General features: G+C 39.2%; 2 protein-coding genes and 1 long non-coding RNA gene across 3 annotated transcripts in view; all 3 read right to left on the bottom strand.

The window, feature by feature from the left end:
- The window catches only part of LOC135471500 (axotactin-like), a 104,649-nt gene extending 95,767 nt beyond the window's left edge, over positions 1–8,882 (bottom strand). Inside the window, exons 1-4 of the mRNA XM_064750760.1 lie at positions 8,403–8,882; positions 7,948–8,072; positions 6,934–7,025; positions 4,542–5,391 (exon numbers count right to left, since the gene is read on the bottom strand). The gene's annotated coding sequence lies outside the window, so the exon portion shown is untranslated. The remainder of the gene's footprint in view (positions 1–4,541; positions 5,392–6,933; positions 7,026–7,947; positions 8,073–8,402) is intronic.
- A 5,165-nt stretch (positions 8,883–14,047) lies between these two features.
- Positions 14,048–15,732, bottom strand: LOC135471458 (uncharacterized). Its single transcript, XR_010444445.1, has 3 exons — positions 15,720–15,732; positions 15,336–15,435; positions 14,048–14,084 (listed from the first exon to the last, which is right to left on the bottom strand). It is a non-coding gene; the product is annotated as an uncharacterized LOC135471458 (long non-coding RNA).
- Positions 15,733–18,584: 2,852 nt separating this feature from the next.
- Positions 18,585–25,337, bottom strand: LOC135471457 (uncharacterized). The gene is made up of 5 exons (XM_064750705.1): positions 25,218–25,337; positions 24,306–24,904; positions 23,302–23,476; positions 22,020–22,216; positions 18,585–19,616 (listed from the first exon to the last, which is right to left on the bottom strand). Exons 1-5 carry the CDS (start codon positions 25,261–25,263, stop codon positions 18,729–18,731), a joined length of 1,905 nt encoding a protein of 634 aa, XP_064606775.1. The 5' UTR covers positions 25,264–25,337; the 3' UTR covers positions 18,585–18,728.
- Between the last annotated feature and the right edge of the window lie 1,839 nt (positions 25,338–27,176).

Raw genomic sequence — 27,176 nt, forward strand, 5'->3', positions numbered from 1 at the left:
TTTAAATACGTCTTTGAAGTGGCTTTTGAACATAAGAAATTAATACATGACTATAGTGTAACAACAGACATCAGGTATTTGTATAATATACTAGTACATATAAGTTTGAGTATTCTAATTATAATATATACATGAAAAACAAAGACTTAATAAATACATTATAATTGTATACATATAAAAATTACAATTTTATTTTAATTTTTTGCACATAACAACTAAATAATGTCTTTATTATATAACACAAGGTTGCAGAATCTATTAAGGATGGTATATGATAATTTGTATACATGTCCACGAGTACAGATAGATTCCTATACTAGGAGATATTTTTCACTCACAAAATATGAGACTTCTGAAATGCAGTACAATCATTAAGACTTTGTAAAGCTGGTGAACTGTACTAGATGTTCTGCCTTGTTAGTTTACAGCAATCTGTAGGCAGTTAAGCATCACAAGACACTGCTGAAGAATGTAAACACTTTTAATTCGTTCATACAGAAAACATGTCTCAACATGCGTTTTATAGTACTATTCACTAACACAGACTAAGTAATAAGGTCTGTATTTAAGTGGTATACCCTCTCTACTGTAGCAATGGCTGCAAAAGTACAATGGCATTTATAAACCAGAAAAGGAAAACAGTAACACTCGATAAACACGACATAATGAATTACGCACATTCACAATGAGGAACACATACCCAGAGCGGTGACAGTCTAGGCTTACAACAAGGAAAGTTTCAGACCTGATAAATGCATGTGTACCAGAATACAGCATAGTGCACATTAGAGGCTAATTACGAATCGTGAATGAGATGTAACCCAATTTATAAGCTGGTGTAATAAAGTATGCTTATCAACAGCTTAATTACTGATATCAAAATATACGAGGCATTCTCTAGCCAAAAAGATGGACTGATTCCTTCAGAAATTGCTTACCCGTGACGCTAGAGATTTAATTTCAACTCCTGATTGTTCTGCTATAGCTTTCAGGGGGGCCATAAGGATACAAGGAAATTTTAATACCCTTTAGAGGTGCTCAAATTACAGCATAAGCCCAAATTACGGAGAATCTAGCATGGTAAATTTAACTTATATGTTCGAGTGAGTGAGTGCTTGGGGTTTAACGTCGTACTTACATGTAACACCTTTTCAGCCATATGACAAAGGAATCCTTAGAATGCATGTAATGTGCCTCCTCGTTGCAAGACGGATTTCCACCACTCTTTTATCTAGTGCTGCTTCACTGAGACACCTTACCGAAGGCAAGTAAGCCGCACCGCCCGAGCCATTATACTGATACAGGTCAACCAGTCGTTGCACCATTCCCTTCATGCTAAATGCCAAGCGAGGAAGTTACAACTGCCTCTTTTAAGGTCTTAGGTGTGACTCAATCCAGGATTGACCCTGGATCCGCCCTCGAAGCGGACGCTCTACCAACTGTGCTATCGGGGCCGGTAAACTTATATGTTTGAAACAATTCTTTATGTTGATAAAGTATACGGAATTTTGATACAATAATTTGGTATATAAGGAAATAATTTAAAGCTTCCTAATATCTGGAAATATTTGAATCCATAGGGACATGGAGCTATGGTTTCCTCCAGACTCTGACTGATTTTCAACGTATATATACATGTATATATAAATACATGTACACATAAGATGCATCATTCCATGAATCTACCAAAAGACTTAAGTATGAATACAAGGCTGAATTCACAAAATTTTGCAACTAGCTAGCCTTCAATTAATTTATCTACTGTATTTATTCTTCCAATTTTTGCGACATCTTGCCTGCTCCTTTTCGCCAATGTTTTATGTCATTTCTCTATGGTCATAAGGAGATCCTCAATGACTTTATTTATACACTAAATGTTCCCTAGACACAACATTTATGCTATGTTAGTCTGTAAACTACATTTCAAAAATCTTACATCAACTAGTTCGATTTATAAAACCCCATTAAAGTTGAGTCTTCTGCCTATCGTGCCAACCAGGGAGCCCTGGCTGGGTGACAATTCTTTACGTTCATAAAGTATGTGTGTATGTATATGCCATTTCTGACGTTTTAACTAATTGGAATTGATTCAGGGGACATCAAACCCCCTACCTGTGGTTTGGAAGGTGCAGCACTGGGGATCTACTTTAATGTATCTCATGAACAACATATACATATCTTTACTATTCCGAAAAACTGAGAGAGAGAAAAGCAATTTTGGCTTTGTTCCACAAATATCCGTCCTAAAAATTAGAGGAATTACACGTGGGAAACTTTGTGAAATTTCATGGTTTGTTGAAAAATCTTATGAATAAATTGTTTGTACAAACTTACTAGGCTAGGCTGAGAGACAATGATATGTATCCAGGTACACTATCAAAGTACAAAGTGGCAATGCCATTTTCCTTCAAATCACACAGAGTATTCGTTTACATTACATTTTTACCCAAATGTGGTTTTAAATATGCACAAAATCATATGCAGACCCTATCTACTGTAATCCTTCAACCTTTTCGCACATCTGCAAGGTGTTTTGTCAAGCATATTCTAAAGGTATGATTTTGTGCAGACTGAAAAAATTATACTTTTTGCATTTTTTTTTTTTTAAATTGGTCATTCAAACCAAGTTAGTTTTGTCTCCAAAATCAAATTAAAAATGTGAATAAATTGCACTGGAAAATGTTCTTTCATATGCAAAAAGGTTGAGGAATATGGGTACATGTACTTTGCCTTGCCATCTGATTCGTGAGCTAGAATGAGAAGCTGTTTCCAATGTGATTATTGCAAATGTCTGATATTTAAACTTGAACCAGGACATCAGGCCTACAGTTCTTGCACCCTTGAATAAGAGCTTTAAAAGCTGAACAGCCACTTCTTTTCATATCTCCTCATTTTAATTCCATTATCGCCTCAAAATTAAATTTCATCAGGATAAGGTGTCTCAAAGAAAACACACACACAGCAGACTAAATCCATGCTTTAAATGAGAAATGAAATGCCGAAGAAGACTGAGACTGAGATTTTAAAACGGAAATCTGCTGTGACATAAGGACTAGAAAACAGCACAAATCCCTAGTACCTCAAGGAAGAAAACACATAAGCCCTTGAACTTACTTGAAGGAATCCATCAATCTTATAATAAATGATCTGACTAAGCATATATATCAACACGACGAAGCCAGTAACAACAGAAACTTGATAAACTTTAACTGTCAGATATGTAAATTTTGAACCCTGTACATTTATGTTATATTAAGACTGGCTAAAGGCTAGTCATCACATATTTGTGGTAAGAAATCTTTCATCTGATATGTGCAACAGATAGGAAAAACACAAAATCCTATATCATACTATTTCTGAAAATTTTACTCACTACACACGTGCACTGGTTACAAGACATGATGTACTTGATTACCAAACACCCTACAATAGCTCTATTCAGGCCTACAAACAACTTTTTGAGCTTTGTTGACAAATTCCAAAACCTCTTCAATCCATCAAGAGTTTTGGTGATTTCGTATGTTATTTACATCTGACAAATGTCATGCAGTACCCACATTATACCCAACAAGAATGGATTTTATGCCTAACAATGTCTTTGTCAGGCTTGTTTATTTTTATTTAACTTTTTACATGAGAAAACAAAAGTGAAATTTGTTTCAAATCATGAGTTAAAAAAAAAAGTAGAAAATGTTCCATCCTTATATGACCTGAAGGCATTAACAATACACCATAATACTGGGCCAGCAATACAGGGCCTTGGTTGCCACTGGTCCCTGGCCACTACAAGCCAGCCTATGGCTGTAACATTACCTGTAGTGGAAGATGACAGCACAGCCAGACAATGTGACCAGGTACACAGTTGTTATGGTGACAGGTCAAATAAAGCTTGTCAGTATCAGACCAGAGATAATGTCACTTCAGACAAACTGTCTGTCACCAAATGTTAGGCAAAAAAAAAAAAAAAGAATAAAAATATTACGAAAAAAAAAAAAAAACATAGGATATTGCCACTCAAAGTCCAAGTCAGCCTGACAATCTGACAATTTTGATCTTCTAACCGACACACGAGCCGGGTGTGCAGTTCTTAGCAGGAATTGCACGTGCTGGTACAAACTGTGCAACGCCTGTTGTGCATTCAATATTCCATCAATCAACCTGTGACAGGGCAAATATTCAGCCTATATATATATATGTACATGTACTGATACTCAGCATATAGCGTTACACATTGCTCATCAAGCCTGACACAATATATTGATCAGTTTCCCTACCCAAACAGTTGCCCATGATCCCATCATATGTAGCGTATACACAAATCCATGGACATGCATACATCCCAGGCCCTTGCAGCTATCGCCCTGGTAATGCATTATGCAACAAGTGACTGACATATAGTACTCTCTGTAACCAATATGGCACCACAGGTTATTAAAGAATAATTAGTTAATTATTACGGTGGAAACAAAAAAAAAAAGTAAAAAGAGAGAGATCAACAAATTAATTAAGAGTCACAAAGGCAAAATATTAATTGTACTTACCTTTGATGTTTTTGTAATTGAACCCAGTTTCTGTACCTGAAATGTGTTCCAGATTAAGGCAGAATCCATCCTAGTTTCTTGCTATATTGCAACCATGCCGATTGTTGAATGCTGACAATTGTGGAGTACATTACCCAAGCACAATGGCAATTAAAATTTCACCTCAGCAAAAGCAGCACATGAAATCAGTCCATCCAATAAAACTGTAGCGTTGAAATGAGCGAGTCAGTTACCAGACCGCCACACCATGGCCTAGCTGCTGTTCAAATGACACATGTGCGAAACACGTTTCTGTCACAATCTCATTCAAGCTGGAGAACACAGTAGAGGCATGGTTTTTTTTCACCAGCCACCAGGTATTTTATGCCCAGAGCTCCTCCTGTATAGTAGTACGTTGTAAACCATGCTTAAATCACATCAGCATTTACATCAGGCTTATAGCACCTAGAACCAACCCCACTGTGACTGTGGCTTACTTAATCACGTTCTACTGTAACAGAACTAAGTCCACCTCAAGTCAGCTGTCACACAGGCAGCTACTGGTTACAAAAAGCCCATGGACTTCCTCTGTACGCCCACATATATGTACTTGTCACTCCCACCCAACCAGTGCCACTAACACACGTAACCTCCTCCAGTGTGGCACACCAAATTTGTGGTTTCTCGGCTTGATGCTCTCATACCACGAGAGGAAACAACGACGACAAAAAAAAAAAATTCCTCCATTCATATGGCGTCGGTGGCTGTGGTCAACCTATGAATGTGAGGGATAGCCCGCCAGCTCTCGGCTAAGTCCTCCGCTAACACTATATCCCCAGGTCCATTGATGCTAGTGCGTAGGGGAGCGTGCCTGCATACATAAGTATTCAGTCCATATATTAATGCTGGAGCTATAGTATGTGGCCCGTGCCTGTCAAACAAGCTGTACAGTAACAAGTTGCATGATATAAACTGCCGAAGGCACCACAAAATGGGGTCATGAGGCAAAGGTAAATTTTTCAATTTAGACAAAACCGGTCATTAATTAATTAAATTGTATAAATTCTGGAAATATATTGTCAGATGTACCAAACACTTAATATACATGAAATTTTCCACAGCTGGAAATTATGACCCACATGTACATTAATGATTACATACATCTAGTTCAATTTATTTACATTTCAGTGCTGTCATTCCCATAACATTCTCACTGTAGTAAATTTTTATCTAGACATGCAGAGACTGGACTGTTGCTAAAATTATTAGAGGTTTCCTCCTACACCCAGTATCAATGATTATTATTTTGAAGTATTCAGAAGTAAATACATTTTTGTCCACATACATATTGTATGTATTGTTACTAAATCTTACTGGAAATACCAAAAACAGTGTGTTTGCCAAACAAACTGCTGAAGGAAATATGGTAAACCTGTTGAATTTTCACATGTAGATTACCTGCCACTGAGCCATACAAAAGCCCTGTCCAGACTAGCCCAAGGAGTGTACATTATGACAGCATTATGTGCAGTATGTAAGGGTCACCAGCACACAATACACTCCCCCCAGATGCCGCAGGCAGTGGGGCGGTAAGGTTGAGTTGACAGAAACACCCGGTCTCTATAGGTCACTTAACCCTGACACACAATACAGCACCAGCAGACATTTAACTCCTGGACCCCTTTCAGAACTAAGAATTTTCACCCAGAAAAGAGAACAAGAGAGGTCCCTAAGCCATCACCTGTGTTCAGTGACAGGTCAATAAAAGGTAATGAGATGGTACTCAGATGTCTTTGAAAATGACAATCTGAAACCTGATTCCTTTCACTCCATTTCTGCACAAGTAGATGTTGATGGCAAAACCCAAAGGTCGCACACATGCACCTGAGACTACTTTTTCCCTAGACTAGTATTTAAACCATCACTGTTCATTATACTGTACAGATGCCACCACAATGACTTTGGTTTTCCTATCACAACAACATGTAAATGGATATATGTAGCTACAAGACCAATTTCTGAAATTACCAGATGAACCTTTTCCCTTTTTTCTCTTTTCTCTTCCTGATAAAATTTAATTCAACATACATATATTTGTACAAAAAAGTAAAACAAATCTGGCTTACTGGAATCATTGCGCACATTTGGTCTGGAAATACTACCTCCTTCTCTTTAAAATGATTTCTCTGACTTCCACAAAAGAAAAACTAATTTAATCTCACAGTTGGGAAATGAATGAGAAATAATCATATGAGGATGCGAGTCATACGATCTTACATATGAGAACTGTGTGAGATCAGGGTGTGTGTAAGATCATGGTGTATGTAAGATCATGGTCCGTGTAAGATCATGTGTATGTGTATGAACAAGAAGTGAGTGTTTTTGGTATCATGCGAATATACTGCACACTGACATTGTCCTGATTTGTCAGTCCTGATTTGTCGCATCCTCTACAGACATGATACATAAATGGTTCTGGGTAGTCGTAACTGAACTGTATTTCTCCTAAAAAAAATCAAAAGCAAATAACAGTCAACAAACATTACTTTGGATGCTTAATTTCACTAACATTTTTCTTCTGGAATATATGGAGGATAATGCACAGTGAAGGTTGAAAAAATATTTATGGTATTCATCAGCCTTCACTGTGTAATATTCTATTTATTATTTATATTTTGATAATATCATGATTTTGTGAATTTGTACACGTTTAAACAATACTTTTAGCTGATGGCTTTCACAGATTTTTGTACACAGCGTGACGTCTTGCAAGACGTCATGTCTTGATGTGTGCCTAAGGAATGTTTAAGTTGAGTAAACTTGTACTGTGAAATCATCCCAATGAGCTCATCATGTAACAAAATGTTTCTATTTTGATGTCATGGCGTTTGGGTGTGAGGTATCAAATTTCATACCAAAAGTGATATCTAAATGAGTGAAATGCCACTTTATCAGTGAATTAAATCCTCACATTTTACCTGTATATAAATAAAAAATCATCCTAAATTTGACAACAAACACCTTTCTAACCTCAATGGAACTCTCAGAATCCCGTAAAATGAGTATTAACTTGATCAAGAGCAAAAAAAAGAGTATACATGTTTATCTACCAACAGTCATATTACATGATGAAGGCAGAAGCTTGTGATATAGATGACAGCATGTAATATGGGATCTTACTAAAAATAAAATGGTATTATACGACAATTAACATAACAGTTTTGTGCAGTTCATTAAATATGCATGGCTTAATTAGAAGCTGAGGGGATTCATGCCCCTTGGCGCAGAGATTCTTTCATAATTAATTATAGATCAAAATACAACATCTAATTTGCACCTGAATCATTTTACACTTTTGTAAACCTAGAATAAACCAGAACAACTTCTAAAAACAGGACAATTGAAACATAATAAAACAATTACTTACCTCCTTAACACCCGTTATCCCGGTTACAGTATCTTTAAAGTATTATTTCCACATGTTGCGTCATCACACAGCCACTCTAGATAGCCAATCACATCTCCATACATTTTAACAGCCATCAACAGGGGCTGAAAAAGCAGATGAACAAATAATTTTTAATTGGATAAGGTAAAAATAGCTGATCAGCAAAATCATGCTTCGACTCCTGAAACTTGTTAGCGTCATTAGTCACAGAATGCATTTGAGACATCAGATATAGTTAAAACATTTTAAGAGGATTCACGTTTCAATGACAACTTAAAAAAGATAACATGTAACTGGTGTCATTAATCATGATAAAACTTTAAAAACTTCACAACATAACTAGAAATGTATTTTAGAAATAAACAGAACACAATTGCAGAACTGTTCTCCACACATTTAAACACACAAAAAACACTTATCAGAACTTGGCTTGCCTGCATTGTGGTTAAGAAATGTGGTGACGGCTTGTTTAGGAGGAAGAAATATATCTTTTTTTCCCCTGTTTTGTCCAATTCGGGTGCAACAGGTTGATTTATTTATTTGTTTGTTTCAGGTTCATTATTACTTTAAGCCTTCTTTCTTGTATCAGTAAATCAGGTCTCCATGCCAACATGTCATACTGCTGCCTCACTGCAAAGCCATGCCAAAAATACCTCAAGACAACCCTTCTGATCTCAACATTTGAGAAATCACACAAAATCTCCAGAATTTGCTGTGGGGGTAAAATCCAAGAATTAGACAGCCATAAATATGTTAACTGACAGCCTCTGCTTTATTTTATTGAGGTTTAACATTGCTGTTATCAATATTTCCGCCATATCACAACATTGGTTGGACTCTATTCAAAAGTTTAAATAGCTGAATTACTGTTATCAGATGGCTCACCGAAGCTGGCTTTGACATATCTACACTTCGGATGACTTGGGGAATGCATGCCTACCAAATGTAAGGACAGGTTCAAGCTGCTGTTTTCAGTGAAATTGTCCATGTGGCGGTAGACTTCACCGATGATGGGCCATACATTACATGTAGCAGTGTCTGAGCAAGCTGTTCTAGCTGGATAGCTTTATACTGACACAAGCTTATGAGGTACTTGGCCTTTATGTCATCCTGATCTTGGGACCCAGAAACAAGCCAGCACCAGGGTCCTAATGCCATTTTATTGATGTCAAACGTTCCTTTCCCACCTAGCTCATCATAATGTTGAGCATGTCAATAAAGGCATGTCAGTAGAAAGCGATACATTGTAACAATGTAGACATCGATCAATTTTTAATGTAATAATGGCCTGAGGTCTTGCTTTGCTTGTACAGTGATCTCACAGGATTAAGAAAGAAATATTCAATATTTTAACTAGAAGTAGGACGCATAAGTTCTTTTTTTTCCAGTATATGTATTGATTGACTTATTATTTAAAAATGACTGAATGCTCTTTGTATCAACAACTATACACGCTGAAATATCTCAAAATAAAATCACTCAGGCGCACCATAAATTTGTTTAGCAAAGAAGATCCCTTTTTTTTTTCTTTTTCGACGTTTTTAGTATTTGCTCCATCATGATAGCCTCAGTTTGCTGCAGCAAACGTGACCGCCAACACAGAGGTGTATAGCGGCCTTTTCCAAAATTCAACGTGCGCGATAATGTCAAAAATTCGGCGGCAGCAGTACCTTTTTGACCAGAAACCAGTGTGCTGTCCCTAAATTATCCCGCTAATGTCGTGGATGAACAGTCAAATTCGCTCAACGCATCCACACGCCGCTGCCTGTCTTCCACCATCCCGCTATCTGCCACTTCTATGCGCCCTCTAGTCATCTGCAGTCAAGGGGAGATAAGTTGACACTGTAGGTGCCATATTTACGGGCAATATTTCTTTGGTAGCATTACTGAATATTCCACCCACTCCTCCCTCAAAAATGTCTTCAGCACACGCTGAAAATTTTGATACTCACCCTCGTTGGAAAATTTGTAACAAGGAAATCCAGAAGCCTGAAGCCAAAAGCAAAGAAGTCGAAGAAAAAATACACTGGATGAATTTCTAACCCATATTTGACATTATGTAAGACCTGCGATTTGCTTTCCTGCATGAACGTGTCATGGGCGATCTATATACAAGCATTGGTTCAATTTTTTGCGAACTTCAAATTTTTTTCTTTGTTTCGTGTAACAGACCTAAAAAATTCATGCCAAAAATGTCATAAAATGTTGTTTTACTCTTTTATTTTTCCAATAGGATATAATCCTACCTCCAAAACACTGGACATTCTAAGAACTCACTGAATCCAGCTAATTGGGTAATGTAGTCATGAACTGACAAAAGATGAGATATGCAGGCAACACTTGCATACCATAATGGTAGTATTAAATGGTTTTCAAGGCTGTGCAAGCCACCACATTTCAACAGCACTTCAGTCTATGCTGGTGGGTCCTTGTTGCAGGCTAAACCCAGTGCAGACATGCAGTGCTGCCTCACTTCAACACCATTCTTAAGACACGAGTCATGATGCCTAATCTCCTATAGTTTACTGACACCAGACATGATAACCCATCTAGTCACAGTACAAAGACACCATACAACGCCCCACCTCGTCACAGTATACTGACACCTTACAGGATGCTTCATCTGACAGCAGGCCCATCACCCTATCTAATCACAGTCCACTGACACCCGACAACACCCCAACGTGTCACAGTATACTGACACCTTACAGGATGCCTCATCTGACACCAGACACATTTGACCACCCTAGCTAATCACAGTAAACTGACATCCGCCAACATCCCATCTAGTCACAGTAAATTGACACCCGACAACAGCCCATCTAGTCACAGCTAGTATACTGACACCCAAGAACACCCCATCTAGTCACAGAATACTGACACCCGAAAACAGCCCATCTAGTCACAGAATACTGACACCTGACAACAGCCCATCTAGTCACAGCTAGTATACTGACACCCAAGAACACCCCATCTAGTCACAGAATACTGACACCTGAGAACACCCCATCTAGTCACAGAATACTGACACCCGAGAACAGCCCTATGGCTAGTATACTGACACCGGACACAATAACCCATCTAGTCAGGGTATACTGACTAGAGATAACAAACCATCTCGTCACAGGTATTATAATGACACCCAACGCCATCCCATCTAGTCACAGCTAGTATACTGACACCCAACGCCATCCCATCTAGTCACAGCTAGTATACTGACACCAGATACAATAACCCATCTAGTCACAGTATACTGACACCTGACATGATTTATTTATTTATTTTATTGGTGTTTTACGCGTAATCAAGAATATTTCACTTATATGACGACAGCTAGCAATATGGTGGAAGGAAGCCGGGCAGAGCCCTGGAAAGCCCACCATCATGCGTAGGTTGCTGAGAGACCTTCCCAGCATGAGCTGGACTTGAACTCACAGCGATCGCATCGGTGAGAGGCTCCTGGGTCATTACGCTGCGCTAGCGGGATAACTGAGCCACAGGGGGTTCTACCCGACATTAGACAACCCATCTAGTCACTGTATACTGACACCCGACAAGAGATAACTTATCTAGTCACAGTATACTGACACCTGACATGACATAACTCATCTAGTCACAGTATACTGACACCTGACATGACATAACTCATCTAGTCACAGTATACGGCCACATGACATGACATAACTCATCTAGTCACAGTATACTGACACCCGATACGAGATAACCCATCTAGTCACAGTATACTGACACCTGACATGACATAACTCATCTAGTCACAGTATACTAACACCTGACATGACATAACTCATCTAGTCACAGTATACTGACACCTGATATGAGATAACCCATCTAGTCACAGTATACGGACACATGACATGACATAACTCATCTAGTCACAGTATACTGACACCTGACATGACATAACTCATCTAGTCACAGTATACTAACACCTGACATGACATAACTCATCTAGTCACAGTATACTGACACCCGATATGAGATAACCCATCTAGTCACAGTAGACAGACACCTGACATGACATAACTCATCTAGTCACAGAATACTGACACCTGACATGACATAACTCATCTAGTCACAGTATACTAACACCTGACATGACATAACTCATCTAGTCACAGCATACTGACACCCGATATGAGATAACCCATCTAGTCACAGTATACGGACACCTGACATGACATAACTCATCTAGTCACAGTATACTGACACCTGACATGACATAACTCATCTAGTCACAGTATACTGACACCCGATATGAGATAACCCATCTAGTCACAGTACACAGACACCTGACATAACTCATCTAGTCACAGTATACGGACACCCGACATGAGATAACCCATCTAGTCACAGTACACGGACACCACACGACAACGCTGGTGCTTGTCTGACTGATGATTGGGGGTCATATAACCAAGATCTGACATTGGCCTGCCTTAATCTTCATGCACTTTTAAGGCAGATTTGTTGATACAATCAGTCATGCAAATTTATGTAAACAAACAAAAAAGTAGTTTCCATTCTGAATAATAATCTTGCAAATAACAATAAAAAAAGAACTCTAAAAAACCTTCTGTGAGGGAAGATAGTCTTTATTTCAGATACCTCACTGTAATAAGCAAAAAACACAATTATCACACCACTCTTGACATACTCATCTTCTTAACAATCCAAAAATGTAAATATATTAAAATAAGGCTTTGTTTATTATGTTTTTGTGATCACAGAGAACCCGATTTGTGAGAAATGTGACAAATAAAAAAAAAAAAAAAAACCTATTTTACAGGATTATTATTATAATTATTACAGGCATACGTGTATCTTCATGAATGTCCAAAACCATTCGTTGATTAAGATTTTTATGGTTTACTTTTGGGAATTCTTTTCTATTTATTCCACTACCTAGGTATATTTGCATATGATCTACAACCTAGATATCATTAAAAGCCAAAATGAATTTTAAAACAAATTAAAAACACAAGCAAATTCAAAGACTAATATCCCAAGACAACTGAGAATGGGAAAACTTATACATGACTCAAACTGGTTTCTGGAAACATCTAAAGTCAGAAAATTCCTGAATCAATGACAGAGTTTAAAAGCTCTGATAATACAAAAAGATGGAGAAATAAAACAAATATCAAGAGCCAAAAAAGGACACTTTAAACAAATTCTAAATGAAACTCTGAAAAAGCTGAACATGATATTTGGAAACCATGCCCTGAAACAGAACCCAGAAAAGGAAACAATTTTTCTCAACCCTAAAATAAAAAATTCCACGTCAATACAAATTCAATGACAGTAGCACATAAATACAAATTCAATGATAGGCGGCCTCAGTGACACAAAGCACACTGCTCACCTATGTCACTGACATCCCACAGGTCTAACATTAGGTAGTAAAGCACGGTCTAATGTTGGAGAAGTAAATGAAACAATAGGCCAAGGTCAAGGTCAATGAAAAACAATAGGAATTCTCCACATGACTTGATTGAAAGTGTAGAGCAAGTGGGTTTTTGGGGCAAGCATTCACTATTTAAAAGTCCCTATTCTTTGTGTAAAGGGCAATAAACTCTGAAAAGAATTGATGCAGCAGAAGCCAAAGAGCACATCAACATCTTCACATGGTCTCTGTCAATGATTCATGGCTAATACTAACAAATCAAGCTAAAATATGTTGGTGCTCTACAAGGATGAATTTCTAAAAAGCGTTAACCATTCCATTACTATTCAAAAAATGCAGCTATATAAACCAAGCAACTCTTTAATGGATGGAAACACATTTAAGAGAACAGAAATCAAAGAATCTGCTTCAATACCCATAGCAGAGTCAAACAGATCTGAGATGAAACATTCTAACAATTACTGCACCTAGCAAGTTTAACTTGTTACATGGAAACATTTCAAGAGTCAAACACACTGATGATCATTGTGTAGAACATCTCCGAGCTCTGCCTGTTGGTCATATGAGGGTCAATCACCACCAGTCGCCGCTGTGAATCCTTCACATCTTTCTCCACCTGACAGAAACCTCTGTCTCCTGACAGAATTGTGAAGGGGATGGACTTGGGCAGCAAAGCGTTCATTGTTCCAACCTGGTGAGTAACAATCAACACATGTACAATTTACAGTATTTACCTTCAGATAGGTATAGATGTCATTTAGAAAGTAGGATTAAGTAACAGTATTATCGTTAATAAGGATTACACTTTCTGAATATGGCACAGATTCTAGTGCTGAAATTTGGCTGAGACCACTGCGGGTTTCGAGCCAACGACCTCAGAGTCAGGCACCTAACCGCCAGCAATACATGTCAACCATCTAGACCACTCGACCAACAGGCCTTCCACAAAAAATGGAAGGTAGTTGACCGGTAGACTTTACAGCTACCTGTAGACTTTTCTCCATTCATTTACATGCCTGTTTTGATTGATTTATTTAACTGATTCGAGTTTTACACTATACTCAAGAATATTTCGCATACACAACAGTGGTTATCATTAAGGTGTGAAGAAACAAGACAGAGACCAAGGGAAACCCACAACCATCCACAGGTCAAATGCCTTCTTTAGGACACATATACACATGTTTGTATGCCATTCTGGTGAAAGACAAGTGGTCTACACCAAACGTCGGCGTTAGATGTCGCCAGTTTCCAGCAACTCAGTCACACCGTCACTACAATACAAAAATTACAGAAAAAAAACACTCCCCCATTACAACGCTAATGGAAAAGATTGTGACATTGTATGTTGCCAGATGTTATATGTAATTGTAGGACAAATCAGCATTGTATTCATGCTTTTATTTAATAGTTACAAGATAACCAATCCTCTGAGTGGAAAGATACCAAATCTGAAATTTTGAATGTATGTAACAACTTGATGAAAAATTTGGGGACACATCTGTGACCGAGTTATATTGAATCACATGTTGTAATCATAATAACAGTGTAATGAGGGAGAATAAATGAATGAATACTTGGGAGTTGAATGTAGCACTTAACAATTTTTCAGTCATATGACGATGAGGGGTCATTAGGTGTGTGTGTGTGTGTGTGTGTATACATAGTGTCTTCTTGTGACAGGGCGAGTCCATGCCGCCAAGTGCTGCCGCCAATGAAGTACCATGCATAAGACATCAGACATGACATCCCACCCAGTCACCGACTGACACTGGACCACACTGCCCTTGATCTAACCTCTGAGTGCCAAGTGCTAAGAGAGGCAGTAACAAGTACCATTTTTAAAGTCTTTAGTATGACCCGTACCGGATTTGATCCTGGGTCTCCCCACTTCGAGGCAGATGCTCAAATGAGGGAGAGGTGTGTAACTAACATGTCTTACCTGGAGGACAAGTGAGATGTCAGCTGCATCCTTTGTGCGCCCACTTTTTTTGTGTAGATGGAACCAACCCTTTCTCTTCTGTTCTGTGAATGAGGAAAACCTGTTGAGGAAATATCAGATTTACTTGTGACCAAGGTAAATGTGAGTGCATAGAATGAAGAAAAAAATTGTTTAAGGATGTTCCAAGGACCCTTTAATTATTTCAGGGGTGTGAATTCACATCTCTTATGGTATCCCCTTGTGGGTCTTGTCAACATGATTTAGATGATTAAGTGCACCAGGCACCAAATAGTAATCTTTTGAATGTCTTCATGTGTATTTCTTTCATTTATCTGATTTGAGCCATTCATTGTATTCATGGTGTGCAAGCTGTTCACAACCAACCTTTGGTTTCTGATAAACCTTTCCACTTGTGATGTACTCCTATAGGCACACTATACTGATGGAAGCAAGTAGTCTGCAACCAACATGATTACACTGTGCAAATGGCTACACAAGGCTGACAAGAGTTGGATCCAATGTCATACATTGTCAAAATAAAAATTATGGATGGAAGGCGAACAATGCCAAAACCAAAAGTCCAAACCAAATATCCGCCCACGGCCATACCAAATAAGCATCTCCCAAACCAAACAAGAATTTCCCAAGCCAAAGAAGCTTCTACGCCTATACCAAATAAGCATTTCCCAAACCAAAAAAACACCTCCCAAACTGAATAAGCATCTATAGCCATACCAAACAAGTATCTCCCAAACCAAACAAGCATCTCTAAAACAAGATAAGCATCTGCAAAACCAAGTAAGCAGCTCCCAAACCAAATAAAGGTCTGACAAACAAGCATCTTCTACACCAAATAAGCATCTCCTGAATTGGGCTCAATAGAAGAAGCAACTTTTGTAGAACAAGCATCATCAAAGAAACTGTAGTGTCTCCTGTTCTTGAACAATGATCGGTGTCGCTTGTTTTTTCTTTTTTTGTATGATGGGCGACTCCTCCACCAAGCACACGGACAACATGTTGGAGAAGGACTGATCACCTGGTTAACCTGTGTTTTTTTTTTCAGTAGAATTTAAATTAATACTATTTGACAAGTTAGGGGTTAAACATTTTGTGTGTAGCCAAACTGTAGTGATAGTTGTATCTTATTATAGCCCTCTTTTTTTCTCATCGCACTGAACCAATCAGTCAACAAGATTTCACTATTGTACCGGCGGTCTTTGAAAGTTCTATATTCTGTTAGGCAACTTGTTGAGTATGACACTTTGTTGCTCAAAAAACACAGTATATGCTAACTAGGTTAGCCCATGATTGATGAGGACCACACAACATCAAGGCGAAAAATATAATCTAATAAGTGTATTGTTGCTGCGTATCTGAGCTTATGGTGTAAATGAACCCAAGATTGTGAACAATGTTTTATTACTTTTTTATTTTAGCCCTGGATATACCACTGAAAATTTAATGACTGTTGACCATAAATTTACAGCACATACACAATACTCCCATAGTCTGGGTAACAGGGTATACCACACATCGAATACTACTTGGAACGTTGTTGTAATAATCCTGGCATCTATATTTACAATGTTCCTATAATAATGTTGGAAGTTAGTTGACCTCAGTATTTATAAGTACGTTTACGTTGCGATCCCATCAGTGTATATATCTAGGTCTAGATGTTTACGTTGCGATCCCATCAGTGTATATATCTAGGTGTACATGTTTACCTTGTGATCCCATCAGTGTATATATCTAGGTCTAGATGTTTACGTTGCGATCCCATCAGTGTATATATCTAGGTCTACATGCTTACGTTGCAATCCCATCAGTGTATATATCTAGATCTAGATGTTTACGTTGTGATCCCATCAGTGTATATATCTAGGTGTACATGTTTACGTTGCGATCCCATCAGTGTATATATCTAGATCTAGATGTTTACGTTGCGATCCCATCAGTGTATATATCTAGATCTAGATGTTTACGTTGCGATCCCATCAGTGTATATATCTAGGTCTACATGTATACATTGCGATCCCATCAGTGAATATACCTAGGTCTACATATCATAGATCACCACACAAAGTTTTACTACTGTCATGTCGAAGAGAGAAGTCCAAGGCTAACAATATCGAATGATGCAAAACAAAATAACAACAATATACATTTGCAAGATCAAGCATCTGCTCTAGCTAGAAATGTTTCATTACTAAACTCATCTACCCAGTCCTGTTAATTAGCTTCCCTGCTTTAGTTGGCAAAAAGTGCCCTTTGTTTATTGGCAAAAGTTGCCACTTAGCGTTATCTGGGAGATGCTCACCTGGGGGCCTTTCTTTGGTTTGACATGTGCTTACTAGTTTTAGGAGATGTCTACTCGATTTGGGCGATGCTCATTCAGTTTGGAAGATACTTGTTCCATTCAGGAGATGACAGTTTGGTTTGGGAAATGCTTGTTTGCTTTGGGAAATGCTAATTTCATTTAGGAGAGGTATTTTGGTGGTGTTCGCCTTACATACCAGTGGACTTGAGGGAAGCACTCATATTCAAAACAAAACTGCAAATAAATGTTATAATATGTTCCTTTTAGTGGTGAAAAATATTTTTTTTCCAGTAGAATATCATCCTACCTTCCAAATAAATCTCAAATCTCCTTTTTAAATGTGGAATTTAGTCATGGGTGAAACTTTAGGTCATTTATCAGACCAGCCCCCACATTTAGACTAAGCCTCATGTTCAGTCTTGGATATCAAATATTTCCCTAAAATATGGTGAATTCAATCCCAATCTTCATGACTAAATTTACTAGATTCCCTTTCTTTGGTGGCAGTAATTACATTCAAGAGGTTTACAGTGCTCTCCTGTATGGTTTTGCACAAACTTTGCTGGAGACCACTTCCCTTCCACAAATACAACATATATATAACATGTGGGAGAGTTCACCAGTAGCTCAGCAAAGGCTGGTTGTTTACATCATGCACTCCATCCAATGTATAAATTAAAAATTGGTGCAACAATCACATTTCCTTTTGCGCATTAGACAAAAACATCAGCAGCAATCTTTACCCATGAGGTTCTCTCCAGCATGTGGCACCTCCCCAAAATGCCCACACAAAGGTAAGGTCTGGCAGGCATCTGGGCAGCTTTTTGAAGAAAGACGGCCAATTGTCCAGATCAAGGAAGATCACCAGCTTCATGGTGGAAAGAAGCTCCACAGAGGGAGCACATCCAGAATTAACTGTTGATGAGATACAGCGAAACTGTTGTGGAGGCGGTCGAGAAGTAGGAGGTCGTTGAATGGTATGTGGGCTTGGGTTCGTTCCATTTGTGCCAGTGTCTGATCGAGAAGTAAGAGGTGGGCGAATGGAAAATGAATTTTGGTTCCTTACATTTGTGTCAGTGCCTGGTTGAGAAATAGATGGTGGGGGAATGGAAAGCGGATTGCGGTTCCATTCGTTTATGCCAGTGCCTGGTCGAGAAATAGGAGGTGGGGGAATGGAAAATGGATTTGGGTTTTGCTTCACTTGTGCCAGTGGCTGGTTGAGAGGTAAGAGGTTGAAGAGTGGAAAATGGACTTGGGTTTGTTTCACTTGTCCCAGTGCCTACATGAGCAGCATGACACGCCAAAGCTGTTTCAGTTGGAAGGGAAGACCTTGACATCCCTCCACCTTTATCATCCACAGACAGGGGTGCACCTTTCACAGGACCTTTTTCCTGTTCTATGGACACCGTTTCCACTAAATCGGTAACAGTTCTACAATCAGGGGACTTCCTCCTCTTTCTTTTATTGTTTTTTGAATTCCTACCAAATAAAGGTCTAGCAACAGTTTCAGCTGCTCTCCTGTTTCTTTTTGGCTTGTACCCAGTTTCTGGACTGTCAAGACAAATCACAGAGCTTCGCCGTCTCTTTTTGCACAGCTTTGTGGTGCGAACATCCGGACTGTCGATCACAACGTCATCTCTGACTGTGTTCTCGTCACTACACGAAGCTGACAGTATCTCAATGGACATAACGCTACAATTCTTCATACTGTCAACTAAACTCGTCTGGCTAGAGTTAAAACTGGCTGATAAGGTAACCAGCTCGCCCACAGATTGGATGCGAAACTTCACCCCCATGAGCCGAACAAACTCCGCAAATGTCCGTACTTTAGTTTCTCTCAGCTTGCCCACATGTCCCTCCACACAGGTGTGCACATCACCTAATGCCCCTTCATGACTGGACAGTATAACGCCGCAGTGGTCACACTGGCTTGAGTTTAGATACTCCATGAACACCTCAGACTGATGGGAAGATAAAAACATCAAGTAATGTTAATTCCAGAAAAAAGTATTCAACCCCCCAACATCAGCCCCCCTCCCCCCCCCCCCCCTCCGGCCTACCTCAACATAAATCTGAAATATCCTGGTCAGAACCATGGGCCCTTTTCTTGGTCAGAAACACGGTCTTTCTCTTAGTCAGAAATGTTGTCGTTCTCCTGGTTGGGAGCATTGTCTTTCTCTTGGTCAGACACATGTGTCTTTCCCTTGGTCAGAAACATGGTCTTTCTCTTGGTTGGAAACATGTGTCTTTCTCTTGGTCAAGAGCATGTGTCTTTCTCTTGGTCAGCAACATGGTCTTTCTCTTGGTCAGAAACATGGGTCTTTCTCATGGTCAGCAACATGGTCTTTCTCTTGGTCAGAAACATGGGTCTTTCTTTTGGTCAGCAACATGGTCTTTCTCTTGGTCAGAAACATGTCTTTTTCCAGGTCAGAAACGTGTCGTTCTCTTGGTCAAAAACATTGGCCTTTCTCTTTGTCAGAAACATTATCGTTCTCTTGGTCAAAAACATGGGTCTTTCTCTTTATCAGAAACATTGTCGTTCTCTTGGTGAGAAACATGGTCTTTCTCTTGCTAAGAAACATCGTTGTTCTCTTGGTCTGAACCATGTGTCTTTCTCTTGGTCAGAAACATTGTCTTTCTCTTGGTCAAAAACATTGTCTTTCTCTTGGTCAAAAACATTGTCTTTCTCTTGGTCAGAAACGTGTGTCTTTCTCCTGGTCAGAAACAGGAGTCTTTCTCTTGGTCAGAAACATTGTCTTTCTCTTGGTCAAAAACATTGTCTTTCTCTTGGTCAAAAACATTGTCTTTCTCTTGGTCAGAAACACTGTCTTTCTCTTGGTCAGAAACATGTGTCGTTCTTTTGGTCAGAAACATGAGTCTTTCTCTTGGACAGAAACATGGTTGTTCTCTTACTCAGAAACAATGTCTTTCTCTTGGTCAGAAACATTGTCATTCTCAGGGTGAAAAACATTGTCTACCTCTTGGTCATAAACATTGTAATCCCCTTAGTCAAAAACACTGTCTTCCTCTTGGACAGAAACGTTGTTGTTCTCGTCAGAAACATGGTCTTTCTCTTAGTCAGAAACACTGTCATTGTCTTGGTCAGAAACAGTACCATTCTTCTGGTCAGAAACATTGTCTTTCTGTTGGTCAGAAACATGGTCTTTCTCTTGGTCAGAAACATTGTCATTCTCTTGGTCAGAAACAGTGTATTTTCTCTTTGTCAGAAACATGGTCTTTCTCTTGATCAATTACATGGTCTTTCTCTTGGTCAGAAACATGGTCTTTCTCTTGGTCAGAAACATGGTCTTTCTCTTGGTCAGACACATGATCTTTTCTACCGCGCAGAATTCTGGTCAGAAACACCGTCTTTCTCTTGATCAGCATTTCTGGTCAGAAAAATTGCCTTCCTTTTCATCACAAACATTGCCTCTCTCTCAGCCAAAATTTCTAGTCACAAAGATTGTTTTCCCCTAGGTTACAATGATTTCTGGTCTAACTATCAACAACTTCTCACACACGCAATTAGTTGCATCCATTTCCTCAAAACACAGAAACAATTACATTAAAGATTTCATGCGGTATGCCCTTTTTCTTTTTTGTTTTGCTCTACTCAAAAAAATGAGTGTGCCAGTCTGGGGGAAGGTGAGGGACTTTCTACTACAGAATATTTAAATAATATATTTGTTCACAATCACCACATAGGCACACTGGTGTCAGGAGTGACAATCCCCCACCCCACACCCCTTTGGGAATATGAAGGTTTATGTCTCCTCTGCCCAGGTAGTAATCACCAGGACCTTTGAAGTGTGATCTGTTGTTTGGTTCATCGTTTGTAATAGAGAAAATGAAATTCAAGATCCTGTGTAATGTGCTGGTCCTCTGCCAATGTGTTATTGTGAGACAAATTTCAATTCTCAGTGTGCACTACCCTCTTAAAGAGAAATGTGTGAGGCACCAATTCTCAGTGTGCACTACCCTCTTAAAGAGAAATGTGTGAGGCACCAATTTTCAGTATGCACTACCCTCTTAACGAGAAATGTGTGAGGCACCAATTCTCAGTGTGCACTACCCTCTTAAAGAGAAATGTGTGAGGCACCAGGAAATCCACTATGGCCGACAATGACCATGCTGGATTGCACAGAGACAAAAAATCTAAATCATTCATTAGCTGACTTTGAACTACTGTGTAAGCATGAACTTCATTGGTTGAAATCTGTTCATGATAGCTTGCTCACAAGGACAGGTCTGATAGACAAATGGAGAGAATTTACTATCTGGGGTTTTCCAGAGCTTTAAAAGTGTTGGTTAAACAGGTTCCATTTAGAAGGATTATTGCGGTAGCCTAAGTATAAGTAATATACCAGTGATCTTGACGCGGAAGATGACACAATGTGGGCAGGATTACTCTCTCTGTGAGATTCACACTGATTACACTCAACAGCTGCGCAACAGTCAATGCAAAACAGAGAGGACTCCACTTTACTGCACTCTGTGATGAAATCCTGCAGAAAACCCAGAGATACAGGCACCGGAGTTGGCGGCAAACACTGCATGTCATCTGGAATGATATTAAAATGTCATCAAGGATGATACCTTCAATTCAGAAATGGCTAGAATTGACTCTTGTAAAAGAAAAAGGCAGGCCCAGGTGGCCAAAGCCTGTTCGCTGAACGGCCAAAGAGCACCACATGGCTTTATTTATGTTCCAACCACGACACTCTAAACTGGTGTATTCATTATCACAGCATCTGACAAGGTAGAACTGATAGTCTTGTTTGGCGATAGGGCAAATTAAATTTGTTACATGTATACCTGTCTCCTAGCCAGTTTAGGTCTGCAATTTTTTTTTTTCAATCACATTTTATATGATAACGCTTAATTCATTCATGAATGGGTATGTTCAAATGACATAACATTAGGTATTTATTCCTTACTACCTCTCCTGTCATATGTCGGAAGGTCTACCGGCAACCTGCGCATGGTCATGAGTTTCCCTCAGCCTCTGTCTGGTATCCTGGAACCCTCTGACTGCAATGCCGAGGCTGCTTAAGTGAAATATTCTGGATATTTTACTTATTCACATTACTTTCAACCACAATCATGGGTTTAAATCCTTTATATCAACTCCTGATTTGCTTGTTAATTCCATTCGCTTTTTAATTTCTTTTTTATAAATTCAAAATGGGCATTTTTCTTCTTTAGAAAGTGATACAGAAACATTTCATTTCCTTTGTTCTTGGTTGCAGCACATCATACAATCTACTGTTCACCCTTTACTTCTACTTATTTGGGGAAACATGATGCCATGGCCATATGGAGTGGCAAGGTTTACATCCCAATGAAGGCAAAAGAGTTAATCCAAGTTTGCGTGCATACTGTTACATTACGCTACACCAATTAAATTTTTTGTTTTAGGGGAAGCATGAATCTCTTTCCAATGTCAGAAAAGTGTATGAAAAACAAATTTTAAAAGATTACCTAATTCATGGGAAATGTGGATAGTTCCAGCAATTTTTCCTGTTTAATATGTATTTAGAGAGCCTTGAATAACGGGAAAATCATAAAAATATTAAGATTTTCTGTTTTTGGATATTTTAGTGTTGGTTGGCCATAAAGCACATAATAAAATTGGTGCGGCCTTACCTTCAAATGAATAGGTGATGTCTGTGTGATGAAACGTCTCCATATGTTCCTGACAAGTGTTGTGGTCAGAAAACGTTGCTAAACACTGAGGACACATGTACCCACACACTGCCAAACTTGGAATGAATGGCCTATGGTTCCTTCTGCTCATATGATCACTGCATTTGGATTCATCCTGCAACCCAAACAACTACCTGCACAATCACAAGATACAGTTCATGCAAAAGGGAAATCTTGCTTCTAAACGTAAATTTTCTTTGATACGATATGACTGATTCGTGAACGTAAGTCTATCCCATTAGTCATAACATGCGAGTTCCATTAGAAAGCGTGATTTTGCCTTACCTGAATTTCATGCCACAATTATCAACAAAGCATTCTCAAAAATTCTACAGTCATCCAGATGTCATAGACCTTATGTTATAAATTATAAGCCCTACCTGAAACGTGTAACTTCAAACTAATTCCAAGTTACAAGTTTCATCTTGTAACTTCTAACTAAAGGTCTCTCGTTGGGGGATGGTGAAGAATATTTAATTTATACGATTGCTGTCATGTTTGCAAGTGGAGAAAACCTGATATCCTGCAATGAAGGTGCAGCCAAGGCCATTTGACTAGATAATGCTGAGTTTTTGGTTATGGATTTTTAGTTTCCAGCTGTGAACAATTATCCAATGATCCAGCAACAACACAAATGTACCTGAATGAAAGTAAACATGACAAACTTCAAATGTTTTTCAAATCTTAAGATTGTCAATCACTTTCTTCTTTAGAAGCTTGATACTGTATCCTACAGAAAGGTAAAAGCTTATGACATTTAAAGCCCCTTCATAACAAAAGTTTTGCTGATTGAAAAAAATACGTAGGGTGGTATATTGGAAAAGTTTTGTCTTTTATTCTGACTATAAATAAAAAAGATAGGGATTTTGAACAATACAATATTAAAAGAGAAAATTTTTTTTATCAATTATGCCTAACAAATAAAATTTTAATAAAGGCCTAACCTTGAACTGCCGGCCACACTGGGGACATGTGTACGCCAGGACCTGGTTTGGGGGTTTCAAATCCTGGAGAAGAAGACACGGGTTACATGGTGAATGGCATAGCCCTGCGTAATGTGCAGCAAGGCCACTTTCTGAGGAGAAGATCGCTTCACAGTTCAGTATGCTACAACGAAAAGTCTGATTTTCCTTTCCTTCCTGACCTGGCACTGCTGATGAAGAGCTCTGGTCTCTGGCTGCGACAGAGTTTACATCCCTGGAGCTCCCTGGACATCCCAAGTTCCCAGTCAGATTTCTGTTTGCGTCCATTGCTGGCGATGGATTTGAGGACTCACTCAAACTCAACATAATGGCCAATTCCATCTGACTTTCTTCATCTAAATCTTCTGAGTCACTGAGGATAATGATGCCGGATTCTACAGCCTGTGACTCCACTGGCCCATTTGCTGATCTCGCAGCCTTTTCCACCCTATCCTGCCTAGATCTAGCATGACTGACCTTGCTTGGTGACCTTCTCATTGATCCTCTGGGTGATGTCACAGGACTGAAAGTGGCATCCATACTCTGACGAAGCAACCGACGGCTAGCATTTCCCAATTTGTCTGAAAAATTACAACATACTAGTCTCAATGTATAGTTTAAAAAGATTTCCTATATTTCCTAATCTCCGAGCTAAATGACTCATCTCACTGAACTGAAGCAGTCTGTACTAATCTGGGATCTAATAATATCATTTTCTGTCAAATTTAAGAACATGGCAGACATAAATTGCATTTGAATAACTTTCAGGAATGTTACAATCAAAGTCTATGTTAAATTTTACAAAGATCTGAACGGTTCTGTGCACGGGCAAATTTTGGCATTTCTTGCGCAGAACAGAAGATTATTCCAGACTATAATAAGAAGACTATTTACCATGTTTTTTAGCCCACTGACCAACAACAGCTCTGGCCTCTGCCATGTCTCTAGGGGGAAGGACACTCTTTAAGTACTGGCTGTGTGCCCGTTCACTTGACTGTTTCGCTCTCAAATTGTCCAGCTGAATAAAACAAATTTATATACACCTTTATTCAATCAGTTCAAACGAATATGAACAATAAAAGACGACCTGGATACAGACACAAATGGCCTTGATACAGGCACTGATGGCCATGATGCAGACACAGATGGCCTTGACACAGACAAAGATGATCTTGATACAGCCACAGATGGCCTTGATACAGCCACAGATGGCCTTGACACATCCAAAGATGACACTGACACATCCACAGATGGTCTTGATGATCTCAGATGGCCTTGATGCAGAGATGGCCTTAACAGTCATAGATGGCCTTGGTACAGCCTCAGATGGCATTGCCATAGGATATTGATACAGGCACAGATTACCTTGATACAGCCTCAATTTGCTCTTGACACATCCACAGATGGCACTGACACACAACCACATATGGCCTTTATACAACCTCAGATGCCATTCACAGATATCATTGACATTGTCACATTCGACCTTGATGCAGAGGGCCTTGAGACAGCCACTGATGGCACAGACACACAGCCGCAGATTGCATTGATACAGTCAGGTGGCCTTGGTACAGTCACAGATGGCATTGCTACAGCCACAGATGGCACTGATACAGGCACGCTTGCTCTTGACATATCTACAGATGGCATTAACACAGCTACACTCAGCTGCAGATGGCCTTGATGCAGCCACAGATGGCCTTGATGCACCCACAGATGGCATTGACACACAGGCACAGATGGCATTAACACACAGGCACAGATGACACAGACACTGATACAGCCACAATTGCTCTTGACACATCCACAGATGGCATTAACACAGCTAGATAGCTTTGATGCAGCCTTGGATGACATTGACACACAACTACAGATGTCACTGACGCGCAGCCACAGATGGCATTGACACACAGCCACAGAAGGCATTAACACACAGCCACAGATTACATTGACATACAGCCACAGACGGCATTGACACAGCCACAGACGGCATTGACACAGTCACAGATGGCACTGACACACAACCACAGAAGGCATTAACACACAGCCACAGATTACATTGACACACAGCCACAGATGGCATTGACACAGTCACAAATGACACTGACACACAGCCACAGACGGCATTAACACACAGCCACAGATGGCACTGACACAGTCACAGATGGCATTAACACACAGCCACAGATGGCACTGACACAGTCACATATCTTATTAACACACAGCCACAGATGGCATCAACACACAGCCACAGATGGCATCAACACACAGCCACAGATGGCACTGATACAGCCATACAAATGTGTACAAAACAACTGATGGTAAATTTTGCCTCTAACTGATAAATTCATCTAACTTGCCTTCTCTTCCATTTCTCTTCTGTTTTGCTGAAAGACAGCATCGACAGAATCCAGAAGGCTGTACTTAGATGGACCTTTTGCCTGCATGTTCAGAAATAAACTAAACAATTGCTTATAAATGAATGAATAATTACAGTCTAAGACCACATCAGCAACAATAGTTAATCAGAGGATATAGATATACAGAAATATAGAAATATACAATATATATATATACAAAAAAAACACTGGATTAAATGTCTTAATAAATTGTTAACTTCTTAATTTATTTGATTGGTATTTTATGCCATACTCAACAATATTTCATTAATGTGACACCTGCCAGCATTATGGTGGGAGGAAGCCAGCTGACAAACCATTAAGACTGCCATTTTCCATCGTGCATTACTTCAGAGATGCTTTGCGTTCTGTATGACCACGCAAGCTGTACCAATTTATTTATTTATTTCATTGCAATAAACGGCAGTCAGTATAATGATGGGAGGAAACTGGT

This window comes from Liolophura sinensis, chromosome 7 (assembly GCF_032854445.1).
Source record: "Liolophura sinensis isolate JHLJ2023 chromosome 7, CUHK_Ljap_v2, whole genome shotgun sequence".
NCBI classification, from domain to species: Eukaryota; Metazoa; Mollusca; class Polyplacophora; order Chitonida; family Chitonidae; genus Liolophura; species Liolophura sinensis.